Here is an 18,625-nt window from a genome sequence, read left to right as displayed (position 1 = left end):
ATGTTCCAAGGCCTGGGAGGGTAGAGATGAGATGTTTCAAGGCCTGGGAGGGTGGAGATGAGATGTGCCAAGAGGTGGAGATGAGATGTGCCAAGACCTGGGAGGGTGGAGATGAGATGTTCCAAGGCCTGGTAGGGTGGAGATTAAATGTGCCAGGGTTTGGGTGGGTGGAAATGAGATGTGCCAAGGGTTGGGAGGGTGGAGATGAGATGTGACAAGGCCTGGGAGGGTGGAGATGAGATGTGACAAGGCCTGGGAGGGTGGAGATGAAATGTGTCAGGGGCTGGGAGGGTAGAGATGAAATGTTCCAAGGCCTGGGAGGGTGGAGATGTGCCAAGGCCTGGGAGGGTGGAGATGAGATGTGCCACGGCCTGGGAGGGTGGAGATGAAATGTGCCAAGGCCTGGGAGGGTGGAGATGAAATGTGCCAAGGCCTGGGAGGGTGGAGATGAAATGTGCCAAGGCCTGGGAGGGTGGAGATGAGATGTGCCAAGGCATGGGAGGGTGGAGATGAGATGTGCCAAGGCATGGGAGGGTGGAGATGAGATGTGCCAAGGGTTAGTAGGGTAGACACCATATGTGCCAAAGGCTGAGAGGGTGGGCGTCAGATGTCACAAGGCCAGGGTAATATATGTGGCATGGGTACAGTGTGAACGGAGACAATGGCTGGAAGAAGACAGAGCCCAGCAAGACAGCCATTATCACGCACATGAACATATTCACCATTTTAGCATGGGATCACTGGATGAAAAGCTGTATTCTGATAACATCATAGAGACAAATACAGTTATTTTTTTTAGCGACAGTCTATTTCCTCTTCGTCGAAGCGAGGTGCCGTAGTCGTCATATTTAAGTCTCTAACCAGACGCCAAACTTCTCTGCTACGAGACTGACATCGACCAATCGGATTAGTCACCTCTGTAGCGCAGTATAGAAACTGAAAGTAAAGACTAACTGTCTCCGATGAAATACACGGGTCCCCTTTACACTGGTATTTATAACTTTATACAGTGCAAAGCTACGACACCCCGATTTTATCCGCTGACAGGGAGAGATTATTTTATCTCCTTACAGGCAAAAATAAGTTCTAAATCATTTATTATATTTCCAGTTACTGTGCAAACGTCTTACACTAAAAAATGTATCAAAGTACATACATCATTAATAATGTACAGGGAGCTCCGAGACCCCACACCAGGACAGCGGGGAACCCAGGACTGATCTTTATCCACCATGGGAAGTAACAGCGGTGTCACTCCAATAAAGGAACGAGCGTACAAACCTCATGTAGACTGGGCGTCGCTCATAGACCTCTAATGAGAAATCCCAGACGTTCAGAGTTCTAGGCACTGCACGGCCAAAGTGCATACATTATAGAGTTATAATAATTCCTTAGAGGCTGCGGCCTCCGGTGTCCCAGGTAGCGGACACATCAACGTTACCTTAGAGTTCAGGTCTCGGTGGTAAATGTTTTTGGAGTGCAGATAGACCATCCCCCTGCTGATGTCACACGACAGGTCCACCTTCTCCTTCCAACTCAGGAAGATCTCTTTACAGGCCAGTAATTCCTCTAGGCAGCCTCCGTTCACGTACTGAGTACACAGAAAGAGAACTGGACGTTATACCATTATAGAAGATGCAGTAGAACTAGTCACCAGGCCGTCAAAACGATGGAACAGAACAGTAATGTCATCTGCGGAGGCTGTGCGCGGCCAAACGGAGCAACACTTGAATTGCTCCGTCGGGCGTCAGCTAGTGGCCGCTGGTGTGTAAAACACTTGAATTCCCCCATAGAGGTGGGGAACAGCGGTAGCCTTTTATTATACAGGATGTAACAATCAAAAATCGCTTATAATAGAGAAAAAAAAATAATTGTCACAATTTTCAAGGAGGAAGTGAATGGATTCTAAAAAGGGTGGAGCCTAAGATATTGAGATATTGAAAATCTACTGTGATTGGCTGGTTGTGACCACTCTTGCAAATCGTTATAACGGGATGCAGTTAATATACCGGCTGTCGGGATCCCAGCGCAATACCGACAGAGGAATCCCGACCACCGCAAATTATTCCCACTCAGTTGGTGGGTCCGCGCCATTAACTGAGTGGGAATATAAACTGTGGCGAGCAAAGCGAGCCATGGGCCCACGCGGGGACTCGCTGCCGGGCTTCCGTCTGACGTGATGCCGCTGTCGGTATACTGACAGCCGGCATTCCGTCTGCCGGTAAAACATATGTATTCCATTATATAAGTCTCTAAATTCATTTTAGACATGAAGGGGGATATTCAATTGTTTGAAAAGTCAGTTGGGTGTCTGTTTTTTCCTACTTTCCAAATTTTCAAACAATTGAATATCCCCCAAATACTGAAATAATTAAATTAAAACATAAGTGCCCAAAAGACATTTTAACGGAGGTGCTCAGGTAGGATGAAAAGCTGTCAGTCACACTGTGGGGTCTATTCATGAAGTAGTGAAAAGAGTGGAGTAGTGAGCATGTGGAGAACCATGGCAACCAATCAGCTGCTCCGTACAACTGTATAATATGCATATTATAAATGTTACTTCAATGCTGATTGGCTGCCATGGGCAACTTCTCCACTGGCTCACTTCTCCACTCTTTTCACTGCTTCATGAATAGACCCCTGTGACTGCTCTGTTAGAGAAGCTCCTCCCACTGAACATGGCAGCCTGCTGCAGAGGAGTAACAGACTGTGGGGAACTTAGGGAGATGCTCTTTTCTCTCAGTGCACCTATATATGTACTATCCCTTGTAGTAACTGCTTGAGGACGGCGTACAGTACAAACAAAGCAGTTTAGATATGAGACAGGATTTATAATAGACTCCGCCTACTGCAGTCCCTACATATAAGAGCAATGCACAAGTACAGGTAGATGTGTGTGGGAATCAGTCGCTGTGCCAAAAAGGTCTGTCAGGAATAATCTTACCTCCAGGATGGGATACAGTTTCTCATCCTTCACACATATTCCAAGGTACCTGAAACAAATGTGATGAAAAATGTTACATATCATTATTTTTGCTTTTAAATATACAGAAAATAAGATTTTACTCACCGGTAAATCTATTTCTCGTAGTCCGTAGTGGATGCTGGGAACTCCGTAAGGACCATGGGGGATAGCGGCTCCGCAGGAGACTGGGCACAACTAAAGAAAGCTTTAGGACTACCTGGTGTGCACTGGCTCCTCCCTCTATGACCCTCCTCCAGACCTCAGTTAGGATACTGTGCCCGGAAGAGCTGACACAATAAGGAAAGGATTTTGAATCCCGGGTAAGACTCATACCAGCCACACAAATCACACCGTATAACTCGTGATAGTATACCCAGTTAACAGTATGATAACAACTGAGCCTCTCAACAGATGGCTCAACAATAACCCTTTAGTTAAACAATAACTATATACAAGTATTGCAGACAATCCGCACTTGGGACGGGCGCCCAGCATCCACTACGGACTACGAGAAATAGATTTACCGGTGAGTAAAATCTTATTTTCTCTAACGTCCTAAGTGGATGCTGGGAACTCCGTAAGGACCATGGGGATTATACCAAAGCTCCCAAACGGGCGGGAGAGTGCGGATGACTCTGCAGCACCGAATGAGCAAACTCTAGGTCCTCCTCAGCCAGGGTATCAAACTTGTAGAATTTAGCAAATGTGCTTGACCCCGACCAAGTAGCTGCTCGGCAAAGTTGTAAAGCCGAGACCCCTCGGGCAGCCGCCCAAGAAGAGCCCACCTTCCTCGTGGAAAGGGCTTTTACAGATTTAGGATGCGGCAGGCCAGCCGCAGAATGTGCAAGTTGAATCGTGCTACAGATCCAGCGAGCAATAGTCTGCTTTGAAGCAGGCGCACCCAACTTGTTGGGCGCATACAGGATAAATAGCGAGTCAGTCTTTCTGACTCCAGCTGTCCTGGAAACATAGATTTTTAGGGCCCGAACTACGTCCAGCAACTTGGAATCCTCCAAGTCACGAGTAGCCGCAGGCACCACAATAGGCTGGTTCAAATGAAAAGCTGAAACCACCTTTGGGAGAAATTGGGAACGAGTCCTCAATTCTGCCCTGTCCATATGGAAAATCAGATAAGGGCATTTGCATGACAAAGCCGCCAATTCTGATACACGCCTGGCCGACGCCAAGGCCAACAGCATGACCACTGTCCACGTGAGGTATTTTAGCTCCACGGATTTAAGTGGTTCAAACCAATGCGACTTCAGGAAATCCAACACCACGTTGAGATCCCACGGTTCCACTGGAGGCACAAACGGGGGCTGAATATGCAGCCCTCCCTTAACAAAAGTCTGAACTTCAGGCAATGAAGCCAGTTCTTTTTGGAAGAAAATGGACAGAGCCGAAAACTGGACCTTACTGGAACCCATTTTAGGCCCATAGTCACTCCTGACTGTAGGAAGTGCAGAAATCGACCCAGTTGAAATTCCTCCGTTGGGGCCTTCCTGGCCTCACACTAAGCAACATATTTTCGCCATATGCGGTGATAATATTTTGCGGTCACATCTTTCCTAGCCTTAATCAGCGTAGGAATTACTTTATCCGGAATGCCCTTTTCCTTTAGGATCCGGTGTTCAACCGCCATGCCGTCAAACGCAGCGGCGGTAAGTCTTGGAACAGACAGGGCCCCTGCTGCAGCAGGTCCTGTCTGAGCGGAAGAGGCCATGGGTCCTCTGAGATCATTTCTTGAAGTTCTGGGTACCAAGATCTTCTTGGCCAATCCGGAACCACGAGTATAGTTCTTACTCCTCTCCTTCTTAATATTCTCAGTACCTTGGGTATGAGAGGCAGAGGAAGGAACACATACACCAACTGGTACACCCACGGTGTTACCAGAGCGTCCACAGCTATCGCCTGAGGGTCCCTTGACCTGGCGCAATAACATCCTAGCTTTTTGTTGAGGCGGGACGCCATCATGTCCACCTGTGGCCCTTCCCAATGGTGTACAATCATTTGGAAGACTTCTGGATGAAGTCCCCACTCTCCCGGGTGGAGGTCGTGTCTGCTGAGAAAGTCTGCTTCCCAGCTGTCCACTCCGGGAATGAACACTGCTGACAGTGCTAACACATGATTTTCCGCCCATCGGAGAATCCTTGTGGCTTCTGCCATTGCCATCCTGCTTCTTGTGCCGCCCTGTCGGTTTACATGGGCGACCGCCGTGATGTTGTCTGACTAGATCAGCACCGGCTGGTTTTGAAGCAGGGGTCTTGCCTGACTTAGGGCATTGCAAATGGCCCTTAGTTCCAGAATATTTATGTGTAGGGAAGTCTCCTGACTTGACCATTGTCCTTGGAAGTTTCTTCCCTGTGTGACTGGCCCCCAACCTCGAAGGCTGGCATCCGTGGTCACCAGGACCCAGTCCTGTATGCCGAATCTGCGGCCCTCTGGAAGATGAGCACTCTGCAGCCATCACAACAGCGACACCCTGGCCCTTGGAGACAGGGTTATCAGACGATGCATCTGAAGATGCGATCCAGACCACTTGTCCAACAGATCCCACTGAAAGATCCTTGCATGGAACCCTCCGAATGGAATTGCTTCGTAAGAAGCCACCATCTTTCCCAGGACTCGCGTGCAATGGTGCACCGACACCTGTTTTGGTTTTAGGAGGTCTCTGACTAGAGATGACAACTCCTTGGCCTTCTCCTCCGGGAGAAACACTTTTTTCTGTTCTGTGTCGAGAACCATCCCCAGGAACAGTAGACGCGTTGTAGGAACCAGCTGCGACTTCGGAATGTTCAGGATACAGCCGTGCTGTTGTAGAACTGCCCCAGCTAGTGCTACTTCGATCAACAACTGTTCCCTGGACCTCGCCTTTATAAGGAGATCGTCCAAGTACGGGATAATTATAACTCCCTTCCTTCGAAGGAGTATCATCATCTCTGCCATTACCTTGGTAAATACCCTCGGTGCCGTGGACAGACCAAACGGCAACGTCTGGAATTGGTAATGACAGTCCTGTACCACAAATCTGAGGTACTCCTGGTGAGGGGGGTAAATGGGGACATGCAGGTAAGCATCCTTGATGTCCAGTGATACCATGTAATCCCCTTCGTCCAGGCTTGCAATAACCGCCCTGAGCGATTCCATTTTGAACTTGAACCTTCGTATATAAGTGTTCAAGGATTTCAAATTTAAAATGGGTCTCACCGAACTGTCCGGTTTCGGTACCACAAACATTGTGGAATAGTAACCCTGTCCCTGTTGAAGAAGGGGTACCTTGACTATCACCTGCTGCGAATACAGCTTGTTAATTGCCTCCAGCACTGCCTCCCTGTCTGAGGGAGCTGTCGGCAAGGCAGATTTGAGGAAACGGCGAGGGGGAGACGTCTCGAATTCCAGCTTGTACCCCTGAGATACTACCTGTAGGATCCAGGGATCCACCCGTGAGCGAGCCCACTGGTCGCTGAAATTCTTGAGATGGGCCCCCACCGTACCTGGCTCCGCCTGTGGAGCCCCAGCGTCATGCGGTGGACTTAGAGGAAGCGGGGGAGGACTTTTGTTCCTGGGAACTGGCTGTATCTGCAGCTTTTTCCCTCTACCTCTGCCTCTGGGCAGAAAGGACGCGCCTTTAACCCGCTTGTCTTTCTGGGGCCGAAAGGACTGTACCCGATAATACGGTGCTTTCTTTGGCTGTGAGGGAACATGGGGCAAAATGTTGATTTCCCAGCAGTAGCTTTGGAAACGAGGTCCGAGAGACCATCCCCAAACAACTCCTCACCCCTGTAAGGCAAAACTTCCATGTGCCTTTTAGAATCAGCATCACCTGTCCACTGCCGAGTTCCTGGCAGAAATGGACATTGCGTTTATTTTAGATGCCAGTCGGCAATTATCCCTCTGTGCATCTCTCATGTATAAGACTGCGTCTTTAATATGCTCTATGGTTAGCAATATAGTGTCCCTGTCTAAGGTACAGAGAATCTGACCACGCAGCTGCAGCACTGCACATTCATGCTGAAGCAATAGCTGGTCTCAGTATAATGCCTGAGTGTGTATATACAGACTTCAGGATAGCCTCCTGCATTCTATCTGCAGGCTCCTTTAGGGCGGCCGTGTCCTGAGACGGTAGTGCCACCTTATTTGACAGACGTGTGAGCGCTTTATCCACCCTAGGGGATGTCTCCCAACGTGACCTATCCTCTGGCGGGAAAGGGTACGCCATTAGTAACCTTTTAGAAATTACCAGTTTCTTATCGGGGGAAACTCTTCACACATTTAGTTCATCAGATGGGGGAAAAACCACTGGAAGCTTTTTTCTCCCCAAACATAATACCCTTTTTTGTGGTACCTGGGGTAATATCAGAAATGTGCAACACATTTTTCATTGCCGTAATCATGTAACGGGTGGCTCTATTGGAATGTACAGTAGTCTCATCGTCGTCGACACTGGAGTCAGTATCCGTGTCGACATCTGTGTCTGCCATCTGAGGTAGTGGGCGTTTTAGGGCCCCTGATGGCTTTTGAGACGCCTGGGCAGGCACGGGCTGAGAAGCCGGCTGTCCCACATCTGCTATGTCGTCAAACCTTTTATGTAAGGAGTTGACACTGTCACGTAATTCCTTCCACATGTCCATCCACTCAGGTGTCGACCCCGCAGGGGGTGACATCACATTTATCGGCATCTGCTCCGCCTCCACATAAGCCTCCTCATCAAACATGTCGACACAGCCGTACCGACACACCGCACACACACAGGGAATGCTCTGACTGAGGACAGGACCCCACAAAGTCCTTTGGGGAGACAGAGAGAGAGTATGCCAGCACACACCAGAGCGCTATATAATGCAGGGATTCACACTACCCACAGTGATTTTTCCCTTATAGCTGCTATAATACACAGATTTGCGCCTAAATTTAGTGCCCCCCCTCTCTTTTTAACCCTTTGAGCCTGAAAACTACAGGGGAGAGCCTGGGGAGCTGTCTTCCAGCTGCACTGTGAAGATAAAATAGCGCCAGTGTGCTGAGGGAGATAGCCACGCCCCTTTTTCGGCGGACTTCTCTTGCTCTTTTAATCATAATGTGGCAGGGGTATTTTACACATATATAGCTTATTAGGCTATATTATGTGTGATTTGCCACTCTTAAGGTACTCTAATTGCTGCCCAGGGCGCCCCCCCCCCAGCGCCCTGCACCCATCAGTGACCGAAGTATGTGGTGTGCACAGGGAGCAATGGCGCACAGCTGCAGTGCTGTGCGCTACCTTAATGAAGACCGGAGTCTTCTGCCGCCGATTTCCTGGACGTTCTTCTTGCTTATGGCTCTGCAAGGGGGACGGCGGCGCGGCTCCGGGACCGGACGACCGAGGCTGGGCCTGTGTTCGATCCCTCTGGAGCTAATGGTGTCCAGTAGCCTAAGAAGCCCAAGCTAGCTGCAAGCAGGTAGGTTTGCTTCTCTCCCCTAAGTCCCTCGTAGCAGTGAATCTGTTGCCAGCAGATCTCACTGAAAATAAAAAACCTAAAATATACTTTCTTTTCTAGGAGCTCAGGAGAGCCCCTAGTGTGCATCCAGCTCGGCCGGGCACAAAATTCTAACTGAGGTCTGGAGGAGGGTCATAGAGGGAGGAGCCAGTGCACACCAGGTAGTCCTAAAACTTTCTTTAGTTGTGCCCAGTCTCCTGCGGAGCCGCTATTCCCCATGGTCCTTACGGAGTTCCCAGCATCCACTTAGGACGTTAGAGAAATTAAGGTTATTTTTTTTTTACATAAAAAAACAAAAATGCAACAAACCGCAAATCAACCAAATATTAAACATTATGCAATACGTCAGCGGTTCTCAAACCATGGGTCGCAACTCCGTGTCCAGTGATCCGAGGAGACTGAAAAATCAGTGGAATTGTCTGTAACTTCAGACTCCTGGGATCACTGGCTTAGAGATCCGGAGAGTCATCAGGCAGCTCCGCCCCCACCCAGTGCTCTGCCTCTCCTGTCCTGCGCTGCTGCCACAAGCACGCCCTCATCTACATGCAGATATCCACAGGGGCACGCGGCTGGCAGCGAGGGCAGTCCCGGGTCCCGAAGTTTCTGAGATGTAGGAAACTTGCAGATGAAACAGGCAGCCAGCAGCGCACCGCAGTCACACTCCGAGGAGTCAGCTTTTAAGCAAGCAGGACCCGGAGTCTGTGAAGAACCTCTTGCAACTAGGTGCAGCATGGGGGGGATCATTCATGGGCAACGGGGAAGGGGGTTCCGGGAAGCAGCAGGGGAGCATGAGGGAAAAGGAGGGGAGCACTGAGCACAGACTCTATGGGATTTATCTGTGGATGGGGGGAATAGGGGAGCACACAGTGTAGGATGTGGACTGGAAACAGGAAAACTCATCAATTAAATGCCCACTGCCCCTCCCTAGTCACCCTATGCCTCTCTCTACTCACCTTCTGCCTCCCTCTGCCACCCCCTAGTCACCTTCTGCCCATCGCCCTGTCACCACCATCACCATCCTCTCCCTGCCATCCTCTCTCCGTCACCCACTGTCTGACCGATCTTCCCCTGCCTCCTCGTTAACCTCTGCCACCCACTGATTCTCCCTGTCACCCACTGCCTCCCCTTGTCTTCCTGCCACCTCCAAAGCATCCAGCAGGTATAATCTTAGCAGTCGCATGAATATATTAAAAAACACATGCAGGGCAGGGACTCAGAAAGGAGTTCTCACTTGCTATTGTGTAAGAATTAAGTGACCGCATTAGTGGTCCCTTCATTTCTGTTTTGCCTCGGCAGTGTTACTGTGCGTGTGCGGTCTGCCTGGGGTCCTGTAATCATATTTTATTGTCCGACGGGGTCCCTGAGCAAAATAGTTTGAGAGCCCCTGCAATAAGTGATAAACAAGGGTTTTGTGGTGTCTTACTGAATTACAGCTGGCTCTGTATAATGGACCGGGGGTGACCTAGCGTCCGCTATACTGGCAAAAAGGGGTGGTAACGTTTTGGCACGCTAAACGACCTTGGATAGGAAGAAAGCACCTAGCTGTCCAAAAAACATGGGCCAGAGACATACAGTGGGCCCAGGTGATACAGGGGGCGTAATCAAGCGCAGGAGGTGTGGTCACTTTTGGCTTCGAATAACAACTTTCTAAATACTAGGCGTGCCACTGCAAAGTGGGCATTTCTCCTCCTCCACAGCTGGTTCTGGCCACAGCCAATATTTCCTTTGCTTATTTGTTTTCTTGTGGATTTGGCATCCCATTTGTTACAAAATGTCCTCTTATGAATACCTTAAAAAAGTTTGAAGGAAAAAAAAAAACACATACCCGGCGAACACTTTCAGGTTACAGTGACCTTAATATTTACATACGAGTTACACATTTCACCTGCCTAAATTGCAATGAGTAATGCCTCCCCTTTGTAACACACCTTAAAGAGAAAACTGATGTGGGAACAGATTACAAAATATATATATATATTTTATTTTTATTTTTTTAATAGGGACTCTCTTACCTCACGATGTTGGGATGGGACAGTTTCTGCAGCAGAGATATTTCTCGGACAATTCCCTCCTCATCCACATCTTTTTTATATATCTTCACCACCATATTCTTGGAGCCCGCACCATGAGACACCTACAACAGTAAGAGCCAAAGTCACAACGGTGTAATGCCTCCCCTGCACTGTTCAGAGACAAATCGGGGGACGCTGTGTAAAGATGGCGGTAACAGTAGCAACGTTCAACTTCTTGGTCTAAACTGTAGTAGAAAAAGGTCAGCTACAATCTGATTAGTTGCTATGGGCAACACCACGTTTTGAGCACAATTAATTGATGTGCAGTTTTCATAAATGTTGCAATTTTAAGGCCTAATTCAGGTCTGATCCTTGTGCGAAATCGCAAGGCGGACAATTATCAAACAACTGTGCATGCGTACGGATCGCAGTGCGCATGCACGAGGCCAAACTGCGAAAGAGATACGCGTCTTTTTTGATCGCTAGGCTAACGCAGGCTGATTTACAGGAAGCGGGCGTTTGTGGGTGGTAACTGGCCGGTTTTCTGGGAGTGTCAGGAAAAACGCAGGCGTTCCCAAGTGTTTTCAGGGCGGATGTTTGACGTCAGCTCCGGCCCTGATCAGACTGTTTCTATCGCACTGTAGGAGTAAGTCCTGGGCTGCGCACACACTGGAAAAACCATTTGATGGTGAGTGAGTTGTGAATGGATTTGCAGTTGGCCGGCGTTTGCAGAACCAGGCCCAGACTCACTAGATGCGGAGAAGGTAACCGAGAAGTCTGAAGCAGGGGCAGACAACCCTGCAATCACACACTGGCTTTTTTGCTGATGTGGTCTCCACCAAGGAAAATCACTGGGTTTATTATTCATGAGCAATCTCAGAGCAATTTTTCTGAAGTGATTTTCCACTGCTGGAAAGCCCAGCTTTAATACGGAGCAAGGTTCTGACAATGCTGGAAAATGCAGATCCACTAAAATTAAGGTGACATGACATTTACGTGTTTAGTATGCGATCCCTACATCCCCACATTTACCGGGCACACACAGCTCTTAAGCTGCGTCTTCTGCCTCAAAATCTCTGTATTGGATTTCACAAGACCGTCCCTGGTGGTCTAACAGTGACTTACCTGAACCCTGCACTAGCGGTGGCTTCCGGATCCAGGCGGTCATGTGAGCAGCTGTTCCTACAGCAGATATCTGACAGGGCGGCAGATGCTGTAAGCACTGTTACCCTGGGGGAGATTTATCAAAGCTTGGAGCGGTATAAAGTCCCAACCAATCAGCTCCTTACTGTTATTTGTCAAACGCAGCCTGTAATATAACAGCAGCTGATTGGTTGCTACTTTATCTCTCTCCACTTACCTCCCCCCTATCACTACCCCTCCAATTAGTGCGTAACCCCGGTAGCCTAACCCTAATGTTGACATTTTGAGAATGACAGGATTTCACGTCAGCATGTTGCCTGTCGACATTTCACAAATATCGACATCATAACTGATGTGATAGGAGCTGTGCATGATACACATTGTGCATTGTACTAACACAAAGACTTTGTTCTCTGTCAGATCACAATGCAGGTGGCCAGACGTATGTGAACACAGACGGCTGCACCAAAGTCATACCCAGCAGCGAAGTGACGACCACACTACAATGCTTCATGCCTAATAGATTCTCTAATGTTACACAATGCAGAAAGGCTCCCTCCAGCCGCCTCATTTCCCAACACTTCACAGGGAACGTCACACATTCACTAACTCGAGCAACGTTGGAGTACGGCTTGTTATGGAGATGTGTACACTGACAGCATGCTAGGCAGTCCCGTGTCATCTCCATTGTACGCTCTGGCAGTCACCCTCCCCACGACTATTGTTCTCCACGGCTTGTCGTTGTGTAATGCTGACCGTGCACACAGCCACGTTGACACTAGACCGCCGTATAATAATAAGATTCAGTGTTCGCTTTCTGCATTGGCACTTTGTAAATATAAACCACCACATGACAGGGTAAACCTGTATTCCAAACTATTACGCCGTGCAGAAAATATTGCGGTAACTCGGAAAGAGGCGTGACTTTTGCTGGCGTTTCATGGCGACTCTAATGGCTGAATCTGTGCTCAGGCTGAGAATGACACAATTCTTACCATCAGGGTCGGACTAAGGTTTGCAGGGGGCCCTGGGTCAGCTAACTTACGGGGAGCCCCCACCAATAAAATTGTCAACTAGATATACTGACAAAGTTATTCAAAGTATAATGTGTAAACAAACGCTTATATCACCATAAACTGGGCAGTGTCCCCAGTTCATATTATGCCACACAGAAACCAAAGTTTACATTTGCCACAGTGACGCCATGCTGGCGAGGACATTTTTTATTTTTTTTACCTGAACTCTATTATATGTAGATATTTGACATACAGATATGTCCTCATACCACGTGGCTCAAGTCGCGCCAAATTGCCCCGCTCACCACGCCAGAGTCCTTGCCACTTAGCTGTGCCAAACGGCTTTTTCGCTCACAATTTGCACCCTATTGCCGGCTAAAATAACTAGAAGCGACAAAACTACACTGCTAGCGTACGCTGACCACTGGGGCTTGCCAGGTTCTGTTGTACTTAATGTGTGACTTTGTACATTTATTTATTACCTGTTAGTTATATAGCGCACACATATTCAGCAGCATTTTACAGAGAATATTTAGCCATTCACATCAGTCCCTGCCCCAGTGGAGCTTACACTCTATATTCCCTACCACATGCACACACATTCACGCTAGGGTTAATTTTGATGGGAGCCAATTAACCTACCAGTATATTTTTGGAGTGTGGGAGGAAACGCACGCAGACACGGGGAGAATATACAAACTCCACACAGTTAGACCCATGACCTCAGTGCTGTGAGGGAGCAATACGAACCATCACACCACCCGTGCTGCCCATCCTGTGCGACAAAAGCTGCAACGTAGCATCTCTAGTACACTGTGAGCTTTGTCTGCAGCTGCAAAGATAGTTGGGGGTAATTCAACTAGCCCTGTTTTTTGCAATTTTGTTTTCTCCCAATTTAATTATCCCCCATTTTTTGTACCGGAAAAATTTTACATTTTCAGGCAAAAACATAAAACCCGTGAATAAAGACATAGACCTAGGTGTTTTTGCGCCCGTAATCGCTAAAATGGGGCTGATTATCTTTGATTTTTCCCAGATGAGTGCCAGGGAAGGGGTGGTGGGGGGCTAATTGCCACAGCTAATTGAATTCCCCCCTCAATTGTACAGAAGACTTTCATAAGCTACCCGTGTTGGAGCATCTATGTCGCGCCAAGCGCCTTGCGGCATATGGTCTCAAAGATGCTAGGTGTAAGAGGACACCTCTGTATCCAGGCCCGAACAACCTGCAGCTCTCCACACATTGTGAAACTACAAGTCTCAGCATACCCCGTCAGCTATCTGGCAGAGCATGCCAGGGAATGTAGTTTTACAACACCTACAGGTGTTATAAAACTACAGAGCTACAGGTCGCCCAGGTCTGTGCTAGAACAAGCTGTTTATAACTTGCAGCGTGTGGTTTTATTTTTTTCATGTAAGGGCGAGTAAGGACGCACATATTGTCTCAATCCTTAAATAAATAAAAAGCATGGTATAGTGGTTTGATCCTGTCAGTCACTCTGGAGAGATTTATTTCTGCTTTATTTATATTGTGCAATGGATTTAGCTGTCTGCAAACACAGAAGTGTGAGCGATGGGTGTATCAGCATGCAGACACGTCTGAGGTAAAATCTGACACAAGACTTGTTGGCGATAAAACTGCCGGTGGCCATGGAACATTGTCATTAATTTATCCATAGTACACGCGACTGAGAATAGACAACGGGTGTGTCAGTCATGCCCAAACCATCACACATGTTTATTAAGGGGTGACTGCATGAAACTTCATACTTTGGTTTTGTACATAAACAGGCCAGTGTGTGGTGGTCAGAACGGTACAAATGGTGGCTTTACACATCCCAGCATGTCCTGCCACAGTCTTTGGATTCCCTAATGGCAAAACTGTGTTAGTGCATGCTGGGACTTGTAGTTTCACACAGCTTAGCCAGGCCTGCACTAGAGCATGCAGTAAAGTATATCGACCATCAGTGACCCATTGTTCTATGGCAATCCCGGAGCTATATGTCAAAACTCCTTGAAGTAAAAGTCATGCGGAAAATAAGACTCTGCAAGGAGTAGCTGTATGATATTACATATATATCGCAATTGCAGGGTGCTAGCCAAGGGAGCCGTGCAAACCAAAAGGTTAAAAGTATAAAACTATTTTTACCGACTACAACATTTAAATGTATACGTCACGTGCCACTGACAAATGTTTTTCAAAAAGGTTATTTACAAGACAGGGCAGAATTTATCCCAGATTCTGTCAGAATGTGTACCTGTTGTTTACAAGTCACTCAGGCGGCCATTTTGTGCTTTGAACCAACATTTATGACGGCACCAGCCTATCGTTTCACTTGGAACCAGCGACACCACTGACTGATTTAGTCTATAACACGGCTGCCTCCACTTCGGGCATACAACGGATACACTTTAATTGGCCATTAGAAATGTGGGGTAAAAGTAAGACATACCACTGATCTGCCTAAACCTTGCCCAGCCCTGATGTAATACTCCCAGATTACCTAAATCGTGGCTGTTTTGAGTCCCGGGAGAGTATGGTCTGTCAGTATCATATTCGGCACATTTGTAAAATAAAAACAAATAGATAAGTAATATAAACCATAAATTTGCATAATGCAGGCCATAGATCTATGGCCTGAATTCCCAGTGTGTCGATCCGCCAATAGGCGGCCATCGATGATCCATCTGTGAATGGTCAAAAAACTGCATGTTAAAATCCCCAACTCGCCAATCAGAATCAGCAAATAGAGGTTTTCTAACATTTTGGATTTCCCCCGAACCAGGCATTGGCAGGACGGGGAATTGTCCCCATATCTGCCTGATTTATGGGCCCCTTATGGCATAAAAAAAACAAACCCCCCAAAAATGCAAAATGATCCACAGCACAGCGACCAGTAAGGCAAATACTGGTAGAGAGAAGAAGAACAAGAATGGGATGAAAAACGAGAATGTAAATAGTAATCTACCACAGCGCTCCGTCCACTGACTAACACACTACCCCTCCGACGAACCATTGTTTATCCGTAACGAGTACACTCGGCTTATATTACATCCCAGCTGTAGAGCACAAAGTCAGAGTCTGCCTGGCCTCGCATCACCGAGAAGACCATTAATATTTAAACAGAGGCAGTGTGTGTGCTTATTAACCCCAACCAGCACAAACAACAGTATAGAACCCATAGTGTTCTAGGGAGAAAACAAATACTGGAAATCTGTAAGCACAACATCCCCTGCCTAGCAGGTCCGGCGTGCAGCAAGCCTTCAGCCACTTTAGCACAGGCGACTAGGCCTGCTGGCATTTAGAAAACAAACATTAATTAGTAAGTGAAAATCTTGCTAAGGAAAACAAAGGAACGCCCATATAGAATGTACTAGGCGGAACAAGACCGTGTACCATAAACTTTCATCTGTCTAGCAGGACGGCAGCTTAACAAGGGCGTTGCTTTAATCACTGCTTATTTAAAAAAATAATATATTTGAGACACTATTATGAATGGGAGGCTGTATCCGAAAAGTATTTTTTTTTTACTTTTTCTTTTTTTTTTTTTTTTAAAGTAAAACAAGTATCCTGCCATTCATAAGAGGAGATCATTCTAATACCCCTTTCACAACTCACAAATAACCCGGTATATTGGTGGTCATTCCGAGTTGATCGCTAGCTGCATTCGTTCGCTGTGCAGCGATGAGGGGAAAAAAAACGGCACTTCTGCGCATGCGGCGCGACGTACTATTACAACGAAATATGTAGTTTCACACAGGGTCTAGTGAAGCTTTTCAGTCGCACTGCTGGCCGCAGAGTGATTGACATGAAGTGGGCGTTTCTGGGTGGCAACTGACCGTTTTCAGGGAGTGTTCGGAAAAACGCAGGCGTGCCAGGAAAAACGCAGGCGTGGCTGGGCGAACGTAGGGCGTGTTTGTGACATCAAAACAGGAACTGAACAGTCTGAAGTCATCGCAAGCGCTGAGCAGGTTTTGAGCTACTCTAAAACTGCACAAAAAAAAATTGCCGCCGCTCTGCGATCCTTTCGTTCGCACTTCTGCTAAGCTAAAATACACACACAGTGGGAGGCGGCATAGCGTTTGCACGGCTGCTAGAAACAGCTAGCGAGCGAACAACTTGGAATGACCACCAATGCCGGGTCGACACGGGTCGCTGTGCGATGTGAAAGGGGTCACTGACGAATTCCCGGGTTGCCTGAAGAAGGGTTATTCCCGTCAAAGGTGCAGTGTGAACGGGTTGCCGGGACCTGTTCACAGCATAGGGAGAGGCGGCGCGGAGATGACACCGATGGCAACCCGACACGGCTTTACAGGGTCGGGAAGCCAATGTGTAAGGATCCAATGCTGGGTTGTTCCCGGGAAAGACCAATTTCCAATTCCCGGGTCCGACCCGGCATTGCAATGTGAAAGGGGTATCGTTAGGCCGTCCCTGAGAATCAAGTAAACAACCATTGTAACCTCTCTAAATAATTGAACCCTTCCATTCCCCCTACTGAATGTGATTGGCCATCATGGACCCCAGTCAAGGTCTCCTGAGTACTTTTCACAGGGCCATGCACAAAATTGGACCAGAGATATAAGAAGTGGCCTAACCAGAGATCTATGCAATGGCACCGTTCCAACTAGGAACTTGTACAATGGTATTTCTCTTACTTTATACACTTTGGAAAAGAATCCGCTTCCTATCGGCTCGGCGGTGAAAGTCTCCCAGAATTCCAGCTTCCTGACCGCCGTCCGAAGCTTCTGCCAACGGTCCACTTGGTAGTAGGCATCTGAGCACTCCCCATAATACGGACTTGATGGCTCGGGAGGGAAGATTCCAGGCTCACACATGGTTGGAACTGCCACTAGAAGAGAAAGAGAAGACTATGGTCAAACCTCAATTTTGTAAACCACCTTCATTGAAATCCAATTTTTTTTATTTTTCATTTTGCTGTGTTTCTAAAGAGCTTTGAACTTTCCCAAAAATTTTTAAAACACCCCTCTCCATTCACCTGAAAACACACACACACACTTTTTGCAGTCATGATAAATAAGGATCAGAAATCTACTTCCACAACGGGAGTGTGCGTTCATTTATCACACAGAGTGCAATCTGCACACCCTGTTGGGGCTTCCTCCAACAGTACATCATGAAGGGTTCTACAACATCTTCTACCAGACAACTTTATTATATTGGACGAGAGCTGCACGATATTCCCAGTATTCTAACCGTTTAACGATGGCATCCTGGTGATCTTAACCATCATTTTTTTTTTTTTCAATCATCTAAATGGTTTGAGCTTCAGTGGGAAAAAAAAAATTCTTAGTGTAAGTCAGGAGACAACGACACGTTGCAAAATTCAGAAGACAATTGTTCAGCGTAAAAGCTACCTGAATATTATATGGAGCCAGGAAAGATATCCATCAGTTGACCTCAAAAGAAAGGACTCAAAAAAGTTATGTGGGACACATTTTAATAGCTGCTCATGGTAGATTTCTAATATATAAATGGCACATTGCCCGCTCAAAATATTTGTATGGATGCCCTACCTGGTTGACCAAGCTGGATGACTCCCGTTAAATCAGATAGCGATAGGGGTATAGAGTTTTATTTACTATACTTAAAGTTGGACGCAAATGTAAAAATAGGATTTTGGTTACCTACCAGTAAATCCTTTTCTCGTAGTCCGTAGAGGATGCTGGGGTCCATATTAGTACCATGGGGTATAGATGGGTCCACCAGGAGCCATTGGCACTTTAAGAGTTTAATAGTGTGGGCTGACTCCTCCCTCTATGCCCCTCCTACCAGACTCAGTCTAGAAACTGTGCCCGAGGAGACGACATACTTCGAGAGAAGGAATTACACAGATAGTGGCGAGATTCATACCAGCTCACACAAACATGCCAATCCGGCCAACATGCCGGAACAACTCAGCAACAGCTGAAACAGTAAATAACGCAGAACTTACATAGGAACCAGGTAACACTGAACCATAAAACACAACGCAGGAAAACTAAGCGCTGGGTGGGCGC

General features: G+C 47.4%; 1 protein-coding gene across 1 annotated transcript in view; it reads right to left on the bottom strand.

Moving 5' to 3' along the window:
• Positions 1-18,625, bottom strand: part of LOC134948337 (dual specificity testis-specific protein kinase 1-like) — a 54,199-nt gene that overhangs the window by 10,290 nt on the left and 25,284 nt on the right. The window contains exons 2-5 of the mRNA XM_063936259.1: positions 17,264-17,457; positions 10,452-10,573; positions 2,945-2,993; positions 1,442-1,591 (exon numbers count right to left, since the gene is read on the bottom strand). Coding sequence (XP_063792329.1) covers positions 1,442-1,591; positions 2,945-2,993; positions 10,452-10,573; positions 17,264-17,457 — 515 coding nt within the window. The remainder of the gene's footprint in view (positions 1-1,441; positions 1,592-2,944; positions 2,994-10,451; positions 10,574-17,263; positions 17,458-18,625) is intronic.

Source organism: Pseudophryne corroboree, chromosome 8, assembly GCF_028390025.1.
Source record: "Pseudophryne corroboree isolate aPseCor3 chromosome 8, aPseCor3.hap2, whole genome shotgun sequence".
Classification (NCBI taxonomy): Eukaryota; Metazoa; Chordata; class Amphibia; order Anura; family Myobatrachidae; genus Pseudophryne; species Pseudophryne corroboree.
The sequence above is the reverse complement of the archived record's forward strand: the minus strand, read 5'-3'. Positions and strand labels throughout refer to the sequence as shown.